At 39.2% G+C, this 21,691-nt stretch overlaps 2 protein-coding genes across 5 annotated transcripts in view; both read left to right on the top strand.

Moving 5' to 3' along the window:
- RABGAP1 (RAB GTPase activating protein 1) overlaps positions 1 to 21,691 on the top strand; it is a 545,250-nt gene that overhangs the window by 347,636 nt on the left and 175,923 nt on the right. The window contains exon 14 of one of the 4 annotated variants that reach the window (XM_029610921.1): positions 14,534 to 14,663. The exons of the other annotated variants lie outside the window; for them this stretch is intronic. Within the exon in view, the coding sequence (XP_029466781.1) occupies positions 14,534 to 14,539 (6 nt within the window). The 3' untranslated portion in view covers positions 14,540 to 14,663. Of the gene's footprint in view, positions 1 to 14,533; positions 14,664 to 21,691 lie in introns of those variants that run through there. 4 annotated transcript variants of the gene reach the window in all.
- GPR21 (G protein-coupled receptor 21) lies at positions 14,826 to 17,159 on the top strand. Its single transcript, XM_029610922.1, has one exon. The coding sequence runs from the start codon at positions 14,856 to 14,858 to the stop codon at positions 15,963 to 15,965; it is 1,110 nt and encodes a 369-aa protein (XP_029466782.1). The 5' UTR covers positions 14,826 to 14,855; the 3' UTR covers positions 15,966 to 17,159.

Below are 21,691 nucleotides of genomic sequence, written 5' to 3'. Positions count from 1 at the left end.
AGTTAGGCATTCCTAACAAAAGTGCAATTGGCATGCAATATTATAAAATTTAAAATTGGGCATATTCAGCCTCATAATTTTTTGATCTTAAGGTCTGGTACGCAAATTTAGCACCCTTAGCCCACCAAATATGTTGAATAACCATGGAATGTCTATTTACGTCTTTGGCTGTAAGCCAACTGGGGAGCATTTGCAGCTTGGGCAAGAGTATCGTCTTAAAGCACATTTACCAAATAGACAATGGCAATTCAGAACAGGCTTTCAGTTGCTCTTGAATACTATTAATAACTGAAAATATATAAATTTTATACAGGGAAATGATCTCATGGGGAATGCATAGCTCCAATAATTTATTTAGCTGTTGCCCATTGAAAAGGAAAAACCCCTTGCCATTATAACTGAGTAACTTTAACTTTTACAAGAGGCATAGCTTCTGATTTGCCAAAATTTATTTAAAGGCCTGCAAAACTACCAAAATCTGTAATTTTTAAAATTCTACTTAAAGAATCTTAAGGATCGCCAACGAAAAGCAACATATCAGCAAATATACAGATTTTGTGCTTTTGTGCTACCAATTTTATGTATTTATTACTTGTATTTATTGCCCGCTCATTTGAATAAAAAAATTCATCCAAAGTGGATTCCAGAATAATAGAATAGCAGCATATAGACAGAGGTTATTTGCATCTTCACGTTGAGAAATGAATATAACAAATTTGAAATAGCAGCAAAAATCACATTTCAATTTGGCAATAAAAGGGTGTACTTTAAGACTAACCTTAAATACATCAACACTAACTGAGCTCCACCAATAACATAGAAGAAATTAGTGACTAACTCAGAATAGATGACACTGTAACAAAACAGTTTGTAGCAAGTTTAAGGAACTGGGTGATGCCAGTCAGTTTTCATAATCAGTTTAGCAGCTTTGAGTTCCAAGTTGGTATTAAAAGCTTGACAAGAGCCAGGCTTTTATTTGCTTCTTCAAATGGGAATAATTTGGCTGCTGTGTTAGTACTTGAATATAACAAAACTAAATATAAAATTAATTGCTAATAATGTGATAGGAAATTTACATCTGAGTCCTTTTTGTCAGTTCCAAATTGATCATTTTAACTTTATTTCTGGATAATTTTACCTTTTTCTTTAATTTTTCTGATCATAAGCCCATTAATCAGTGGCCTGGTTCCAAAACGTGCTCCCTGACAAAGCTGTCTGCTTGGTTTTCACTGTGGTGTTTGATGTGTGAATTGGTTTCTGCCTTTATGTTTGGCCTGTCTCTCCAATGCAGCTTGTATTTGTCAGAGCTATTCTGGGTAAATGCTGCTCCCATGAAAGATTTGTTGCAAGTGTTTGCTCTTTTGATTTCTTTTGATGACTGAATTGATATTGAGGATGCGAGTGAGGATCCTAGTAGCCTAGAGAACATGTATAAGGATAGCCTTTCGCTCAAGTAGATAGGCCCATCTCTTCTTAGAACCTTGAACATCAGTGTCAAGGCTTTGAATTTCATTCTGAACAGTATTGGTAACCAGTGGAGGATGGGTGTGATCTGGTCTTTCATTTTTGTATCCTTCTATCCGTCATGCAGCACAGTTTTGTAGTAACGAGTTTGTGGAGGGTCTTATACAACAAGAGGGGAGGGGAAGGTGGGGGGAGGCAGGCTGCGCGGCTCGGCGTGCGCAGGCTGCCGATTTTGGGCAGCCTTGCGCGCGCCGACCCCGGATTTTAATGGATACGCGCGTATCTATTAAAATCCCGCGTACTCTTGTTTGCGCCTGGTGCGCGAACAAAAGTATGCGTGCATAGTGGGGTAGATTTTATAAATCTGCGCCCACACGTACTTTTGTTCGCGCACCAGGCGCAAACAAGAGTACGTGGGATTTTAATAGATACGCGCGTATCCATTAAAATCCGGGGTAGGCGCGCGCAAGGCTGCCCAAAATCGGCAGCCTGTGCGCACCGAACTGCACAGCCTGCCTCCGTTCCCTCCGAGGCCGCTCTGAAATTGGAGCGGCCTCGGAGGTAACTTTCCTTCCGCCTTCCCCCACCTTCCCCTCCCTTCCCCTACCTCTTGTTGTACAAGTTACACCTGCCCGAAGCAGGCATAACTTGCGTGCACTGGGCCAGCCACCGGGGCACAATTCCCAGGCCTGGGAGCCGTTTCGGAGGCCTCAGCCACGCCCCCGGGCCGGAACCATGCCAGAGGCCCCCACCCCCAAATGACGCACTGCTGCGACACGCCCCTGACACGCGCTTCCCCCCCCCCGGAAAGCCCCGGGACTTACACGCGTCCCGGGGCTTGTACACGCCGCCTCGACGTGCGCAGGGAGTACTTCGGCCAGGTTTTCGGGGGGTACGCGCGTACCCCTTTGAAAATCTGGCCCAGTGTGTTGTAGTAGTCTAGTTGTGTGGCTACCATAAAAGCATAAGTTCCGTGCTGAGTCAGACCAAGGTCCAATGAGCCCAGCATTCTTTCTCCAACAATGGCCAGTTCAGGTCACAAGTACCTGGCAAATCCCCCAATAGTTGATTTGTTTCTTATATCTCATTCCTAGGGATAAGCACTGGCTTTACCAAATCTGCCTGACTAATAAATGTTTATATGGACTTTTCCTCCGGAACTTGTCCAATCCATTTTTGGAACCCCACTGTTGAATTCACCATGTCCTCTGGCTATAGATTCCATAGCTTGATTGTGAGCTGCATGAAAAAATACTTCCTACAATTTGTTCTAAATCTGCAGGTTGCTAGTTTTATGGAGTGTCCACTAGTCCTAATGTTGTTTGAAAGTGTAAATAAACATTCTCTATTTACCGGTTCTACCCCACTCATGATTTTATAAATTTCAATTATGTTCTCTGTTGTCTCTTTTCCAAGCTAAGGAATCATAATCTGTTTAGCCTTTCTCCATAAGGGAACTTTTCTATCCCCTTTATCATTTTTGTCACCTTCTCTATACCTTTTCTGCTATTTCTTTTTTGAAATGGGGTGACTTGAACTACACACCATACTCAGTGTGGTCGCACCATGGATTTTATACAAAGGCAATATGATATTCTCAGTTTTGTCCTCTTTGCCTTTCCAAATAATTCCTAACATTTTATTTGCCTTTTTGACCACTGCTGCACACTGAGCCAAAGATTTCAAATTGTTTTCCACAAGGACTCCAAGGTCTTTGTCATGGGTGATGACTCCTAACATGGAACCCAGCATTGTGTACCTGTAGTTAGGATTATTTTTCCCTATGTGCATTACTTTGCACTTGTCCACATTAAATTACTTCTGCCATTTAGAAACACATACTCTTAGTCTCACAAAGTTTTTCTGCAGTTCTTTACAGTCTTCACTCATCATTCCTTTCTCCAGATCATTTATGAATGTGCTAAATAGCAGAGGTCTCAATATTGACCCCTGTAGCACTAAGAATCTTCCTTCATTTGGAAAACTGACCATTTAGACCTATCCTCTGTTTCTTGTCTTTTATCCAGTTAGCAAGCTGAAGGAACTCAAAAATGAAAATCCGATCCTGGATGATCTGTTTTTGTTTAGTCTGTCAATATGAGTATTATATTCTCTGGTATCAGTGATTCCATCTAGATGCTTAGTCATCACCATCAAAAAATGTTTCAGATGTGGATATGACCCCCAAAATCCTCATCAATAAAGACAGAAGCAAATAATTAATTTAGTTTTTCAACTATTTTCTTGTCCTCCCTGACCACCCTTTTTACCCCTCGGTCATTTATCTGCTTTGACACACTCACAGGCTTTTTGCTTTAAATGTATTTGAAATAATTTTTATTGCTTGTTTTTACCTCTATGGCAATAAATTCTCAAATTCTCTCTTAGCCTGCTTAATTACTTTGTTACATCTAAATTTCCAGTCCTTATGCTTATTGCTATTTTCCTCATTGTATCTGATTTCCATTTTTTTTTTTAATGATGCCCTTTTGGCTTTAAATGCTTCTTTCACTTCACTATTAAACCACACTGATAATTATTTGAGGTTCTTTCGATCTTTTTTAATGCATAGAAAACATTTTGGCTGGGCCTTAAAGAAAGTAATTTTAAATGGTGTCCATGCCTCCTGCTAGTTTTTAACCTTGTGGATTGCACCTTTCATTATTTTCTAACAAATGTTTTCATTTTATCATAGTCTCCCTTTTTATGGTTCATTACTACTGCAGTAGTTTTCCCTCCAGTGATTATGTGAAATTTTATTACATTATGATCACTGTTGCCAAGTGGATCCATCACTTTTATCTCTTGCACCAGGGCCTGTGTTCCATTGAGAACTAGATCTATTATTGTTACTCCTCTCATTGGTTCCATCACCAACTGCTGAATGATCTAGTCATTGATGGCATCTAGTAACATTGCTTCCCTTGCATGTCCTGATGTGATGTTTAGCTAGTTAATATTCAGTTAACTGAAGTTTCCCATTGTTATTTTGCCCATTTTACTAGCCAGTCTAATTTTTGTTAGCATTTTACAGTCTTTTTCCTCACTGAAGAACTGTTTCAGGTTGGCAAGAGTAACAGTGGGGGGTAGGGTAAGGTAGATTCCACCCCATTTACAGAGGAGAGTGTTTGACTGAAACTAACAAAACTGAAAGTGCACAAGTTGCATCCCAGAACACTGAGGGAGTTCAGAGATGTCCTGGTGGGTCTGCTGAAGGACCTGTTCAATAGATCCTTGGAGACGGGAGTGCTGCCACAAGACTGGAGAAGGATGGTTGTAGTCCTGCTTCACAAAAGTGGTAGCAGGAAGGAGACTGGAAACTACAGACATTCGTTCAGAAGTAAATTATCTTAAATTCAGGAAGACAGTAAAAGCCTGTGGGTTTTTTTTTTTTGTTTTGTTTTTTTTACCCAGGCATTTGATTGTGCTTCATAAAGACTAGTTTTCCAGTTTGTCTGTTTTTATGTTAAGTATTTTAGTATTTTTTGTTTAGATATATGCATGAACAATATTTATTTATTTATTTACTTGTAGTAGTCATTTGTATTTATTAGTTTTTTTTATCAATTGTTTCAATTTATATTTTACTATTTTTATGTATATTTTTATTGTACATCAGCTTGGCTAACACGATTTACAGATGGTATATAAAATTTTAATAAATAAAATAAAGTAGACCAGTTAACCTTATGTCAGTGGTACAATTAATGGAGACTGTGCTGAAGGAAAGGATGGTCAACTATCTACAGTCTGTTAGATTGCTGGATGCAAGGCCACATGGATTTTTTAAAGGAAGGTCCTGTCAAATGAATTATCTGTTGTTTTTTTTTGGGGGGGGTTTTTTTTTAATTGCGTGACTACTGAATTAGATCATGGATGAGCACTTTATGTGATTTACCTGGATTTCAGAAAGGTTTGGGGTACAGTCCCACATAGGCTCATGAACAGAATGAGAAGCATAGGAGTTGGGTCCCAAGGTGCTGGAATGGATTACAAATTGCTTGACAAACAGTGAGTGATAATAAATGAAACCTACTCTGAGCTGAGAAGAATCCTAAGTAGAATGCCTCCAGGATTGGTTCTGAGCTAGTTCTGTTCAATATCTTTGAGAGTGATATTGCTGAATAGTTATAAGGAAAAGTTTGTCTTTTGGAAGATGACACTAAGCTCTGCAATAGAGTGGATACATCTAAAGGAGTAGAGAAAATGAGAAATGATCTATGAAAACCTGAGTAGTTGAAGGTTTGGCAGCTGGGATTCAATATTTACCAGAACTACCTGTGAACCTCAAGATAATTCTCCCCCTTTTTTGTGTAAGCAGCCAACCTAAATACAGGGGAAAAAACTCTGGTGACACCAGAGTTTATTCAAAAAAACTTTTTTCCCCCGTATTTAGGTTAGCTGGGATTCAATGCCAAATGGTACAGAATCATGCATTTGGGGTGCAGAAATCCAAAGGAGCTATATATGATGGGGATGAAAGACTGATGTGCATGGACAGGGAAAGAGACCTCAGGATGATGGTATCTGGTGATCTGAAGGCAACGAAGCAATATGACAAGGCAGTGATTGAGGCCGGAGGGATGCTGCATAGAGAGAGGTACATACAAAGGAAAAATGAGTTGATAATGCCCTTGTACATGTCTGTGGTGTGGCCTTACCTGGAGTACTATGTTCAGTTCTGGAGACTGTATATCAAAAAAGATAGAGATAGGATGGAAGCGATCCAGAGAAAGGTGACCAAAAATGGTTTGGGGTCTACATCAAAAGCCATATGAGATGAGACTGGAAGACCTAAATATGTATACTTTGGAAGAGAAGAGAGACAGCAGAGAGAGAGACTTTTAAATAACTGAAAGGAATTAATTATGCCCAGGAATCAAATATTTTCCAATGGAAAGAAACCTGTAGAACTAGGGAACATAACATGAAGCTCCATGGAGGTAGACTCAAGAACAACAAGGCTGATGCTATAAAGTGCACTCAGTCTAAAGCACAGGTTAATGAGTGGTTGGACACATGTTTTGAACACATGTCCATAACCTTCGATGCAGTAAGGTGATCAGTGCCTCCAAAACGCACATCCAAACAAAGGTATAGCTAATAGCACTCATCACATGTAAATGCCATGTAGATGAGGCTATTAGCTATTACCCTGGATTGCAAAAAATTTCCGTGCATCAAAGGCACACTTTTTAACCCATCAAATTTTACGCCTGCCCTGAAGCAGATGTAAAGTCTTGCCATGTGTCAAGGGGGTCTACTTAAAAACAAAAAATACTGCTTTTACGTGGTTCCTCCTACCTAGGATCATCATGATACTAGTAGGAGAAACCACAGAAAGCAGCATCCTGGAGGGGGGGGGGGTTGGGGGGGGGGGGGAAGGCTTGAGGGGAGAAAAAGAATTCTGGGTAGACAATGCACATTCTCCTATGACGAGCAGGATGGTAGTCCTCACAGATGGGTGACATCATCAGATGGAGCCCGGCATGGAAAACTGTTGTAAATGTTTCTGGAAGCCTTGACTGGCACACTGAGCATGCCCAGCATGCCATTATCTGCGCATCCATGTGAGGTCCCCCTTCAGTCTCTCTTTTTCTGTGGTGCAGTTACCTCGTGGTTTGTGAAGCTCTGCTTCATTCTCTTTTCGGGAATTTTTTCCCCATTCCAACGATGGGTCCCCCTTCACGGTTGGTGCTTTTCCTCGGTGCAGTAGGTAAAAACATTTTCCTCCTTTTTTGCGGACGATTCCTGGAGTTCCACTTCTCGATGGCCCCCGGTCATCGACCGTGAGCCATTTGGTTTTTTTTCATGGCGTCATCCGACTTTCGTTGGTGCCCCTCATACCTGCAGACCATGTCCATCACAGATCTGCATGAGGTTTGCATCCTCTGCCTGGGGGCCTCGCACGACGTCCAAGGGTGTCAGCTGTGTGATCAGATGACCCCCAAGGACTGTCGTGCTCGTCTCGATAAGATGGAGAAACTTTTCAGTTCTAAGAAGTCTGCTCCTTCTACACCCACTTCAGAATCCACGACACTCGGGGATCGAGGGGAACCGCTTGATATGCTCCCCCTCCCTGCTCCCCCAACGATGTCTTCTAAAGACCGAGGGAACAGGGATCAGTCCTTCATGATCTCACCAGTTTCCAGAACATCTGGATCCTCCGCTTCCTTAGCACCGGGGAAAGACTGGGCCAAGCACCATGGGAGATCTCGTAAGCATTGACACTGGTCGCCGTCCACGCACAGCTCTGGTGCCGGTGACTGCTGCAGCGACCCCATGGTACGGAGGCCCCATCCTCCGATAAACCCGGGAGTCCCAGGCGTTCCCCACTGACATTGGTGGCAGGTACCATGCCTTCTCAGAGAACCGAGGAAGCACTGGTGACGTCTCGTCTCCCTCCCTCAGTCCTGGCCTCACCAGATTTTCAGGAGGAGCTGGACCACAGGGTGCAGAGCGCAGTGCTGCAAGCTCTGCAGAATGTTGAGCTGCTTCATCACCAGTCCCCACGCCTCTGCCGAGCATCCACCATCCCCAAAGTGGTGCATAAAAAGGGGATTCCTGTCTTTTCCCCCAGCAATACTCCCTGCGCTAAACTGGCCCTATCCACCATGGGGTCTGCCACACAGTTGAAGTCTCCTCCCATTATTAGAGGAATATCTCCAACATCCATCAATAGGCCTGCTAACTCAGAGAAAAACTTTACTATATACATTTGGTGCATAGATGGAACATAACCCTAAAGTTTCCCCAAATATCAGACCAACCCAAATAATGTACCTACCATCTTAGTCAACTATTACTCTTTGTTCTGTAATAGCCAAATTCTCATGAAATAAAATGGCAACATCCGCCTTTCTAGTAACTTTGACCGATGCAGCATAACAAACACCAACCCATTCCCTCTTCAATTTATGATGTTCTGGTGATAAATGTGTTTCTTGCACTAGAGCTATAGAGCTATCAAGCTAGTGTAACTTGTGTAAGACATTTTTTCTTTTTGCAGGAGAACCCATACCTGCGATGTTCCAAGACACTATTGTATTAACCATGTTGTTTATACCCAGAGCACTTATACAAAACAAAATAGTTATCCAACTTAAGCACTCCCCCCTCTTTCTGTGTCACCTCTGCAGTCCCCAGTCAGTCGACACCCGCCACAAACCACCCTTTAGACTTTTCTTTCTGGACCCTACTCCAACCCCAAATTCCCCAAACAAGCTCATTCTTGAAATACTAAACTTCATCCTCACTCTTGAGGTTCACATACACACTCCTTATACATATTACAATCACTCTCCTTGCACTCAGATGCATTCAGGTGCCAATCCCTTCAAACAACAGATCTGCCCATACATTTTGAGCAATTTGCAATCACTCCCCCCTCTTTCTATGTCTCCTCCGCAGTCCCCAATCGGTCGACACTCGCCACAAACCACCCTTTAGACCAGAGCTTTCCAAACTTTTCATGTTGGTGACACACTTTTTAGACAAACATAATTTCGGGACACAGTAATTCAGTCTACTAGCAAACCAGAGGTTAAACGAATGAAATGTATTTCGACAATTTATGTATGTTTCCTTAAATATATACATCATAAAATGTTTCACGACACAACCTATCTTGTGAAAACCTTTCATTTATATTAAATATATATAATATTCGAAGATTAATGTTATTGTTATAATTTATGAGTAACATTAATAAAACATAGTTATTGTGTTATTCAATTTACCTCTTTAATGAGATATATGAGCTTGATGGGATGAACACAGCTAGAGAAGGGGAGGGAGATGGCATGGGATGGAGACATGGTAGTTGAATTGGTGTAACCCCTTGACCAAGATTCTGCTCAACTGAAGAAGCCTAAGCTTTCACGTCAGGAGCTGTCTAAATATCCCAATCCAGCTGATTCAGCGCTATGCTAAACTCAGGGATGGAAAAGTAGCCTTTTACTTCAGGAGCTGCCCTCAAAATATTTTTTTCCTGTTCAACCAGCCTAACCAGACCTTAGTTCACAGCATGGAATGCTCGCCTACCATCTGCTGGAGAACACTAGCAGGCTGTCAGCATGAATGCTTATAAGGGGGGACATCAGCAAACATGTTGAACTCTGTCTCCATCTGCTGGTCAGTGTGAATAACCCATTTGTATGGACTGGTCTGACTGGATGAAGAGGAAGTTAGAATTATTGCTCTGTATTCCTGGAAGGGAGGTAGAGACAGTGGCCCGGGTGTGCCAGAGGAGCGAAGAAGCAGCAGATGAATTTGGTTGGGGCAACAGACTCAGAGATAAGGGTGGGGGAGAGGAGGGGGAAGAACAAGAATGCAAGGGTCAGGCTGAAGGATGTGAGGAAAAAGTGCTGGGACAGTACTGGATGAGAAGAATGTGAGTGCATATGTGTGTGAGAAAGTTATTCTTGTACCCCTTTATCCACCCCACCCAATTAAACCAATATATGGCACATATCAAACCATGTTAACCCAAGGCCCTTTCAGAAGTTCACACTAGTGGGGGAACCATCCAAGTTTGAATGCACATGCAGCTTCAAGGGCAGCGTTGCATCTGGGTTCTCTGCAGGAGATATCTAGACAGTGACTTGGTGGTCTTTACATTCCTTGTCAAAGCATTATCTTTTGAATGTGGGCGGTAGAGAGGACGCCTCATTTGTTGCAAAAGTCTTAAGAGCAGGGTGTCAATATCCCTGCTCATGATTAGCTTGGGTGCATCCCATTTGTCTGGAATGGTCTGAATGGATGAAGAGAAATATTAAATTTATTCTCGCCTGAAAATTTATTTTCTTTGAGTACAGTAAGACCAGTCCAGAACCTGCCCTGTTACTCTTCCAAATATGTGGTGGTTCCTTGCAGCTGTCTGAAGTGTATGAAGCTGAATTGACTGTTTCTTCTGGTAAGCAGTGAGGTTAAGTGTCATTGTGAATATATAATTCTATGCTTAATTTTTCATCTTTTCTTATGCTGATTAGTACTCTATCTGGTGTTTTCAAATTTTTTGGAAGTTAGTTTGTTACAGGTAATACTGATAAGCCGAGGTCAGCATGGATGTCGATAGGGTGTGACATAAGCGAACCTGTTTGTTTATAATTTAAAAACTGCAAATTATAATTTCTAAGTGTACAATATACATAAATCCATTATATATAAATTATGAATACTAAAAACAAATCACACAAAACAAGACAATAAAACAAAACATCAATACATATAATAAAACACTTTTTTCTCAATAGTTAGCCCATTGAACCCAGCACTCTCATAATACCCTATTGTCTATTAGCCTTCATATTGCTACTAAAAACAAGGTATTCAACTTTTAATTTAAATTTATCCACTTCTTTGAGTTTGCCTCTTAACCAATTTATACAGCCTTATATGAAACATTTAATTCCAAATAAAGGAATGTTAATCATGCTGGTCTCTTATAACTCAATCACATACTATTCAGGAAAGGCTTACGAAAACAGAAAACTCTTTACCATTTTGCTAAATTTTAAAAACCTATGAGGCAGGGTATTCCAGAGTTCAGGACCTTGAAAGTAAAAAAAAAAGTCTTTCACGAGATTCATCCAGCCTTACCAGTCTAAAAGATGACACATCCAAAGAGTTCTGACTTGAGGACCTCAGGGGTCTGGTTGGATGATAAAACTTCAATGCAGCATTAAAACTAGCAGGTACTAAGCCATTCAAGCCCTTAAATTCCAGCATTATAATTTTCAAGGTAACACTCCATTTTATTGGTAACCAGTGGTATTCCTTCAAGAATGGTAATATGTGCTGATAAATTGAAGTCCCAGCCACAATTCTGGCTGCTGCATTTTCAACACATTGAAAGGCTTTAATAGAATTTTGAGGGAGACCAAGGTAAAGTTCATTAGAATAATCCAAGGAAGATAATACAAGCAAATTCATCAATGTCCTTAGGTCAGATTCACATAAAAAATGTCATAGTCTCCTCAACATGTGAAGCTTAAGATAAGCTCCTTTTACCACCTTACTAATGTATGGCTTCAACAACCAAGAAGAGTATTAATGACCCCCAAGATTCCACCCCTCAGTTACAATTGGAATCCATATCTAGCTAGATAGAGAATTTGTCTTCGTCATGTTCAATAATAGCTTGTTATTTGTCAACCACCTTTTCCAAGTAGCCAAACATTCAGCAATTCTCTCAAGAAAAGACTTAAAATAATCCTTAATGGGGACAAAAAATTGAATATCTGCAAAGAGACAATAACTCACATCCAGACTGGAAAGAATACGACAAACTGGAGAGAGATAAATATTAAAGAACAAGGCCTAAAGGGCCAATTCCTGTGGAACCCCTGTTCTTAATTGAAAGCAATCAGATTTTTTCCCTGATAAAACAATTGACTGTGTTTGACTTTCTAGAAAGGAGGGGAACAATTTCAAAACAGTACTAACAATCCCAATGTCACCCAGGTGCTTTAAAAGAGTCGAGAGGTCAATAGTGTCAAATGCTACAGTTAGATCCAAAAGCATGAGAAAAAACCCTATTCCAGAGTCAAACCCCCTCCTAAAAATATCAAATAGAGAGTGTAACAATGTTTCAGTATTATGATTAGCATGAAAACCAAACTGAAAATCATCCAAAACACAATGAATCCATAAAATCCTGCAACTGTCTGTCTCCTTCTGCTGGTCGATGGGCATTCATCTGTACTGGTCTGACTGGACTGGAAAGGAAATTATCAGACAAGAATAAATTTCACTTTTCCAGCCTGCATAGGATGCTGCCTAATTGTTTATGAATATTTGATATTCCACCTTTTTCCAAGAATGGACACAGATTACAGTTAAATTTAAATAAAAACTTACAGATACAGCATAACAGCAATAGTTGCAGCTTAAATTGCGATATAATTGAATTTATTTACAGTAGATCATATTTTCAGTATAGATAGGCTAGCACCTGGAGCAGATGAAGCCAGGACTTTGGCAACAACTCAGTTGTGTCTAAGTTGAAGTGTTAGTTTGAGGTTCTGGTATTCACGAGCTAAAACAGGAAGCTATATTTGGAAATTTAGGTGAAGGCCTGATAGAATAGCCATGCCTTAGCTTTATCTGGAAAGTGAGGAACCATGGCTTGAGGCTTAGAGAAGGTGGTACCATGTTCCAAATTTTTGGTGTTTATAGAAGCTTGAAAACAGGAAGTCTTGTATAGGTCAATCTAGTAGAAGCTGGGTGTGGGGAGGAAAGAAGGGTCATTTGGAGGAATAGAGTTCTCTTGTGCAAGTGTAGGAGAAAAGACATTAGGAGAGATACTCAGGGCCTGTTTGTTCATACATTTAAAGTCTATAATTTCATGGAAACACTAATGCAAAAGTTTGCTTCAGATTATATTAGAATGTTATGGAAATGGTCTGATATCATAAGAAAGACATTGAGTAGGCCTGCGTGCAGACTTCGCAGGCCATGGCCAAGGCATGACTACACCTCTTCTTCCCACCATTACCTGCCTGCCATACTGACCTAGGAGCTCATTGCCTGCCAAACCAGACCCAGCTATATGAGCACCCAGTTGTTACGGTATTTGCAGCCTGCCAGACAGACCCAGTTGCTCACTAATTCATCAGACCATGACTGTGTCCTTTTCCCCCGAAGAAATAAGACAACATGGGACAAATGTATTATACTTCTCTTTTTTGCTGCAGTTCTACAATAAATAAATACATGTTACCAACAAACTATTTTGCTTGTTAAAATCATTGCCATACTGCAATGGTGGTAACGTTTGCAGCTGCATGGCACTGAATACAGATTTTGAGATGAAAATGTTTGGTAGAGGCTTCATCTCTTAATCTAACAAACTCTAAATATGTCACATTTTGACATATTCCAGGGTTCAGAGCTAAAAAAAAAAAAAAAAAATCAAATGCTGTTCAACAACAACAAAAAAGCTTACATGTTCACCAAACATTTTGGACAGTACATTCCAGAACAAGATGCTAATTCTGCACTTAAAATTGCTTGTCTGCTGTAGTCTGATAAATTGATATATTTAATTCTAAGAGGTGTTAAATATGGAATCCCATGGAGCATTACAATGAGTAGACAGTGTGTGTGTAAATGTGTTAATTACCTTCATTTCTGTTTACTGCTGAGAATATGATTTGGTGTATAGTAGCTGCCAGACGGAATATTTAGAAAATAATTCTTAAGTTTTTTTTTTGGTTTTTTTTTTCAAAGGGCTTGGTACTAACGCATCCCATAGCTGAAATACAGCTGCTGCTCTAAGAACTATTTTGAAAACAAAAGCCCTTGAATTACTGCTTGTGTAGAGGGTAAACGATAAATTAGGCTCCTTTTGTGCCTCCAGTGTTCATCGGCTGGAAAGGAAGACTCCTCTCTCCTTGTGTGCTCCAGTGCAGTCTGGGAGTGAGCCTTTCCTTGGCAGGGGGATGCGGGGGTGGAGGAAGGGTGGGGAGGAGGAGGAGGACTGCTGCCAGACCAGGCTCTCTTTCTCTCTCTCCATTCTGCAGCAAAGTGAGCTGCAATTCTGGAGGCACATTCTGGTGCAGGGCTGCTAGGCTGAGCATCCCGTGCAGACAAAATGCAGAAATGATCAGGTAAATCCTCCAAACATTGTCATACAGGTTCTTAAAATGGTGTATTCTTTGCATTTAGTGCATTTGTTTATACTGCTGGTAGTGTAGCACCAGTTTATAAAAGCAAAAGCTTTATTTCATAATCTGACTATTTAAGCAGATTGGCTCTAATTATCTTATGATTTAGTATAGTGAAAAAATATATAAGGGCTTGTTTCAGCTAGAGCTATTTCATTTGCAGTAAATTTTAGTATAAATATATGTAACTATGTTTATACTGCTATGTTTACAAGTGAGACTGAAGAAATGTGCAGAAATGGTGTAGAAATTTTGAATCCATCTAGTTGGGGGAAGGGAAGGGTTAAAATAGCATTTAAAGCAGTGTTAGCAGTTATTACAGAGGAAATACTCTTGCATTAATTTTTAAGATGCTGTAAAAACCTTTCACGTTTTTTTCTCTCTGTTGTTCGGCTGAATAGAATTAAAGCATTTTGCTGAAGCCAAATAGAATCCCTTCGGTTAGAAGAGAACCCCAGATGCACCACCCTTTCTGATGACTGCAGGCTTTTGTGTGAAGTTGTTCATTCCAGGTTTTGTTTCCCTTTTTTGCCCCCTTCCTTTCCCAGTCCTAGTGTTTGGAAAGTTGCTGGCATTATGGCTGGGGCTAGCCACAGAAGCATTGTTCAGTGCCGGTGCAGTGAGGGTGTACATACTGCTTGCCGGATTTAAAGAGACCTTGCACTGCAGACAATGCACAGTGGCATGTGATCGACCAGCTGGTGACATTCAGCGAGCCAGAGGATGCCAACCGTCAGGCACAAGCATGAAGCTCTGAGCATTGCCGCAGTGCTCAACATCATGAACTCTTCCCTGCATGGGGAGAACAGCAGCCGGCCCTTCTGCCTTTTGGGAATTGGCTATTTCGAGGCAATCAATGTTTGCATCTTGGAAATTATCATCATCATTTTCCTGACAGTGTTAATCATTTCTGGTAACCTGGTTGTAATTTTTGTGTTTCACTGTGCACCTTTACTTAACCACCATACCACCAGCTATTTCATCCAGACCATGGCCTATGCAGACCTTCTGGTGGGGGTGAGCTGTTTGGTTCCCTCCTTGTCCTTGCTGCACTACCCCAGTACTTTCCAGGAATCCATCATGTGCAGGATGTTTGGCTATGTGCTGTCCGTTTTGAAAAGTGTCTCAATGGCCTCGCTAGCTTGCATCAGTATTGACAGATACATTGCAATCACTAAGCCACTGACCTACAATACCTTAGTCACTGCCTGGAGGCTGCGCTTCTGCATTTTGATCATTTGGCTTTACTCCTGTCTGGTTTTTCTGCCCTCATTCTTTGGTTGGGGCAAACCTGGATATCATGGTGATGTTTTCCGATGGTGTGCTGACTTTTGGGGTACCAATCCTTATTTTACCTCCTTCATCGTAGTGATGCTGTATGCCCCTGCCGCCTCCATTGTATGCTTCACGTATTTTAACATATTCCGCATCTGCCAGCAGCATACGAAGGAAATTAACGAGAGGCGCGTGCGCTTCAGCTCTCAGGATGGCGATTCCACAGAGAGCCAGCCTGGTGCAGATAAGCGCTATGCCATGGTCTTATTTCGCATCACCAGTGTCTTCTATATCCTCTGGTTGCCGTACATCATTTATTTTTTGCTGGAAAGTTCGGATGTTTATAGCAATCGCATTGCATCGTTTGTCACCACCTGGCTGGCTATCAGTAACAGCTTCTGCAACTGTGTTATCTACAGTCTGTCCAACAGTGTCTTTCAGAAAGGGCTCAAGAGGCTGTCGGGGGCAGTGTGTGCCTCCTGCACTAGGGATCATAGGGAAAGTAAGGACCCCTCTGCTTCTGCAAGCAAAAGACCTACTAATGGATGCAATGTCTAAAAAGTTTAATATTTAGCATCCTTTTCCCCTCCATCAACTAGCAAATAATGCTGTAATCATGTAAATGCAAAAAACAACACGTCTTTAAAACAGATTTACATTGTAACGTTCCCAGGCGTGCTGCGGTGGTAAGGAGAGAGGCCACATCATTGTCTGACTACTTTCTCTAATTAAACCACATTTCTGGCCAAAAAATATGGCAGTTTTTAAAACACATGCTTTGACACGTGTTTAATGACATGACTGAATACTGGTGCGTGGTGCTTCAGTAAAATTAACAAATGCATATTTCTTTCTCTTCCCTCCCCACGCCCCAAGTTTTAGTGAGTTGCTTCAAGATTTATGCTTCACATGTACATAATTCCTCCATGGAAATATAATATTGTGTGTTATTCTGAATTTTGTATATGCCAAAGTATGTCTCTACAAGTGTATAAGCACCGTAATTTAAGGGGCCAAGGAATTTGTTTTTGGTTCTACCTACTCTGAACTTTAGTCATAGTGAGTAATGTGAATAGTTAAAGTTGCAATGAGCCATGAACGCACAACAGTGCAAACAAAAATTGTTTTTTACACTGATTTTGCTTGTAGGCACCATTTGCCAAATACATAACACGATGTGTATGTGATTGGCATATCTGCATCTTTAATTTTTTGTAAGTATAAAAAATTGGATCAGACCAAATTTAATAAACTGTATTTTTATAAGCTAAAAACTTAGGTCAGCTTTTTAATTTTTTTTAAGACTGTAACTGTGGTTGGGATTTAACAGTAGTGAATATTCTACAAATGGGAAACATATCACATTATGGGCCATAGATATCTCATATCTCATAGATACAAAATGGCAAAAACAAAACCCTTTAGTACATCTGACCTTATATCGGGTAGACTTATTTTTTTTTTATAAGGTGTACTTCTTAATTGTAGCTAATGATTGTTACCTAGAAGCACCTATGGAGAATTTTTTTTTTTAAGGAAAGATCATGTAGTATAACCCTAAATGTAGTATTTCACCTATGAATGTGCAAACAATCCTACATTATATGCGGTTGTCATAATGATAGATGGGAATTAACATAGTGACATGAACAGAAACTAATTTATTTTACCAAGAACCTATAACAGGTAAAAAAAAAAAAAAACCAATCTAAAAGATGCGTGAAACAAACTTCTAGCCACTTTGTTCTACAACTGTGTGTGGCCACTTTTTAAATAAATTATACATTTCCTTCAATTGATAATCCTATTTCTTCTGTCTTGGTTTAAAATTTAAAGAGAACTTTCCCTCCCGTTCCTCCCCTCCCCCCCTCCAAAAAAAAAAATATTGTGCCTGTTACCCAGTACTGAAGAATTTCTATTTAGTCTGTGGAAACTTGCTTTGCCCCTGCTATGTCTGTTCATTTTTGATACTGTATTGTATATGGCTGCTTTATATCAGACATAGCACACAACTTAATGAGGAAACTGGTAGTGCTGTTGGCCATAGCAACGGTTTCATGGCAAATTTTTAGATGGATATGCTTATTATATTTAAAAGCCAATTTCACAATGGACTGTACTTTTAGTTAAAACTGACTCTAGGTTTATGTAAAGCGGTCAGCATTGCATAAAATGAGCTTCCCTGAGTGTAGAAATTAATCAGAATCAACTGATAATTAGTATTTTTCAGAAGCTTGCAGCTTTGTATTGAAATATAGAGTTGGTTAACACATTTTGTCCAACCTTAAAGCAGGGACTATGACTGTAAGTTTTTTTTAAAGCACTATTTTGATATATTTTTTGAGGAAGGCAGTATATAAGTATAATGTTATATGACATAATATAAAATAGCTGTAACCCACTTTCAGTGATTATGTATTCAAAAGGTGGGATATAAATCCAAATAAAATAATAAATATTCATCATAAGTAGTTTGATTTTATGAATGTTTCATAATAGCATACTATGCAGAAGATATTTCACATTGGTTAGCTTCAGGCAAGGTAACAGTATACTTATTGAAACTGCCACAAATTAAAATAATTTGTGTTCATTAGACCAGCATGTATGTTTCAGTGCACGAAACTTCAGACTATATGCAAAATTCCATTTCTGGTATCTGACCTGGGGGGTGGCCTTGTGCATTGGTGTACTTCCTCTTCCATAAGTCTAGTTTTTCTCTATCATTTTCCATCTTATATTGGTTTAAAAACCTAGAAGCTGATTGTAATTATCCATTCATAAGCATAAATCTAATGGATTTTTCCCAAGAAGACCAAGACAGTGGATTAAAGGTTTTGTAGTTTTATCCATTAAATTTATTGTATTTGCAGAAATGCGCTGTTTGCCAGATTTGATGCCTGGTATGGGAGAGTTCATATGAGCTGGTGTAATATTCAAGCACAAATTCAGGAGACCATGTAAACATTGCATACTCCCACACATCTACCTCAAAGTGCACTGCCTCTGAGTCATTGTAATCTGTAGTAACACATGTAGACTGTGCCTACATTATTTAAATTAAGGGAACCAAGGAATCCCTTAAAGAAAAAGCTTATTTCATGCTTGTTGAATGTATAATCTCAGTAACTGGTTTTTCGTTATAGAAAGTGTGCAGCAAATTGGCATGTCTGCCAGGGAGAAGAATGTTATTGTGAAGGGGAATTGTATTGTAGTTGGAAGCTGTATGTTTTACAGTTAATCCAGTATTTTAAGTATGTGTACATTTTAAACACTTTTTTGTTTTATAATTTATAAATGCCATTTTTTGTTGTTCTACATAAAGACCATACTTTTTTTTTTTTTTTTTTAATAATAATTCTACCTCAGAAGTTGAAATCTTTCAACATAGCTTCTGGCCTTCATTTTATTTTGAAAAAAATATGTGGCTATTGTTTACTTCTAAGTAATTCTAACCAAGTAAAATATTTCTAAATTACTGTGCAAATATATGCTGAAAGAAAGCAGTGCTCTATGTAATCATACATGTTTTTTTCTTCCCTGGTTAGGAAGCACTCCTAGATTTATTTCACAGTGTTCAGTCATGCAAACAAGGTACTCCCATGCAGACCCATGGAAGTTAAACACATCTAACACTGGGTGATGTGCTGCATTCCCTATTTAAATTAGATTGGGTTGCATTGCTACAGAAGTAGTAATTTGAATCATTTTTACTGATTCTGAGAGAGGCTTTAATTAAATTCCACATATAACTATTTCAGAAAAGTTATTTTTCCAGAACTATTCTGTGAGAGATATTTAATTAAAGCCACATAGATTTTTCTAACATGACTAGGTATTTGCATTTGTAAAACATGCTTGTTTGATTTTACATATTGTAGAGGATGGAAAGAGTAGTAAAACCTTATCCCCAAAGCAAATCTGCTTCTGCATTTGGGTTCAAAATGTGATAGTCATTTCAAAGATCTTGAGTTTTCAGTTAAAATCAATTAAAAGAAATACCCAGAAATACTGTTTATAAACTCCCAGTAAAAACTGTATTTCAGAATCCTATTGCAAACTCATTGTGTTTATACTTTGCAAATAAAAGTACCAGGGAAGTAACCTCTAAACTGAGATTCTTTGTACTGTCATCTTCACCACTTTTTTTTTCCACAGTCCGTGGTTGTGTCAAAATTGATACAAAAACAATTATGTACCACATCTATAATAATTTGTTCTCAGTTGCCATAATTTTTGCCCTCTACTTTGTAACATTACCCTGGTTTTAATTTCTATTTCCTTTTTTTAAAAAAAATTGTTGGAAGAGGGTAAATAGCCTTGAGTGGGCTGTGCTTTATAAGGCACTTCAGGATACTATGTGTGCAAAGAATGCTGATCATCGCTGACAATCTTTCACAGCCTAGGATGATTGTCTTCCATGTTTGTGTAAAGATGCTATGCAAGTACAGGGCATCCAAATCATAAATATTTAATTGGTTTGCTATAGAATTCTATATTCCAGGGAAAGAATCTAACAAATTGCATTGTTTAAAATATAAAGGAATCTTTGTCTTGCATTACATTGTTTTGTAAAGAGCTTCTGCTTCATTCTTGTGGAATATTATTGAAATTTTAAAAGCAATATATGATAAACACACCATAGGCTATAACTAATATTGATTTAAAAATGGAATTGCATTTTTAATCACTGGAAAATCATTACTTACTTGGACTTCTATTCTCTGCATTTTTAAGGATTTAGCCAGATTAGCCTGAGGGCAGATGACTTTTGGTCCTTGAAGTTGTTCTGCTTGCAGAGTACTACTTTGATGCTATTAAATGAACAAAAGAATAATTAATATTCATGAGATAGTAATATAATATGCCTAGTACTTTATGAAAAATGGCTATTTGCTGAAGACCAGAATGCATTTGAATTCAAACTGCAGAAACATTTTTGTCCTTTTGTGATTTTGAAAAAGTCAATGAGGATTAAAAGAAAAACATTTGGTGTCCCACTTTTAAACATCCTAGATTTTTTCAAGTAATATTTCTGTTGAGTTGGGATTTTTAATTAGTTAGAAAGATTGTATGGTTCTTGTTTGTCTGAAGAAAGTCTTGTTTTTATATCCATCATGTTTACCTTTCATCATTGTCTGCTTAAACTTTATATATGAATTCTGTTCTCCATTAGAATTCTTCCATTGTAGTGCAAACTAGAGGCTCAGTTCAGACTTCATTTGCTCCTTTCAGAAGTCTTGGTTTTGTATGTTATCTGAAAAAGAAGCAAAAGATAGATCTTAGCTAATATAAAACCAGCACATTTTCCCCACCCACCAATGTACATAATCAGTATGCGATTTGGAAGGAAGGGTAGAAGAAAGCTGAGATGACCCTAAAAACAAATCTGTTCAACTATTGGACTCAAAGGACAACTAGCCAATCTCTCCCCAGTGTGTATGGTGATAAAATCTAGTCTGTGTTCTTTGAAGTAGCTTGGGAGTTGATATGTGCCAGCGAACTATGTTACCTGACAGTGCTAAAACTATCTTCTGAACTTTTAGAGTGCTCTGTACTCCTGGAGTACTGTCCTGGTAGGTTCAGCATTGGATTCGACTACATCAGGGGTAGGCAGCTGCAGGACTGGAATGCCACAAACAGGTCTAGTTTTCAGGATATCCACAATTCAGGATATCAGACGCATTCATTGTGGATATCCTGAAAACTAGACCTATTTGTGGCATTCCAGGCCTGCAGCTGCCTACCCCTGATGTAGTCTAATCCAAGTTGGTACCATCGCTTAAACGTTTTGCACCATTAGTTCAGCTTTAAAAGGATACCTACTTTTTCTGATCAAGGGGTTGAAAACCTAGAATATGCCTTATAGTCTAATACCAAAAAGATATAATTGTGTGCTGCGATAACACTTAATGTGATTGCATATAAACAATAAATGTTAGAGCTAAATCAAGTGAGAGTATCTCATCATTCATGCAAATTGCATAAAATCCTTTTAGTCAGAGAGAGTCCTTTTCAAAGTTTAAATATCTTCAGATAATGGTTGCCTAAACAGGTGTTACAGGATTCAGTACAGCCCCCCCCCCTCCCCCCCCGACACAAAACCATGTTTCGCAACGCATCAGGAGGGACAAATGCAGACTCAATAGGTGTCAAATATATTCTGAAGAATTAAATTAAATGACAGTAAAACGCAAATCCACAAAAGGCACAAAGCTGAAGGCATAGAGAGAAAATATATACATACCAATTGTGAGAACTGTATGAAATATCAATAACAGGTT

This window comes from Rhinatrema bivittatum, chromosome 8, assembly GCF_901001135.1.
Source record: "Rhinatrema bivittatum chromosome 8, aRhiBiv1.1, whole genome shotgun sequence".
NCBI lineage: Eukaryota > Metazoa > Chordata > Amphibia > Gymnophiona > Rhinatrematidae > Rhinatrema > Rhinatrema bivittatum.
Note: the sequence above shows the minus strand (reverse complement) of the source record. Positions and strands in the feature narration are given on the sequence as shown.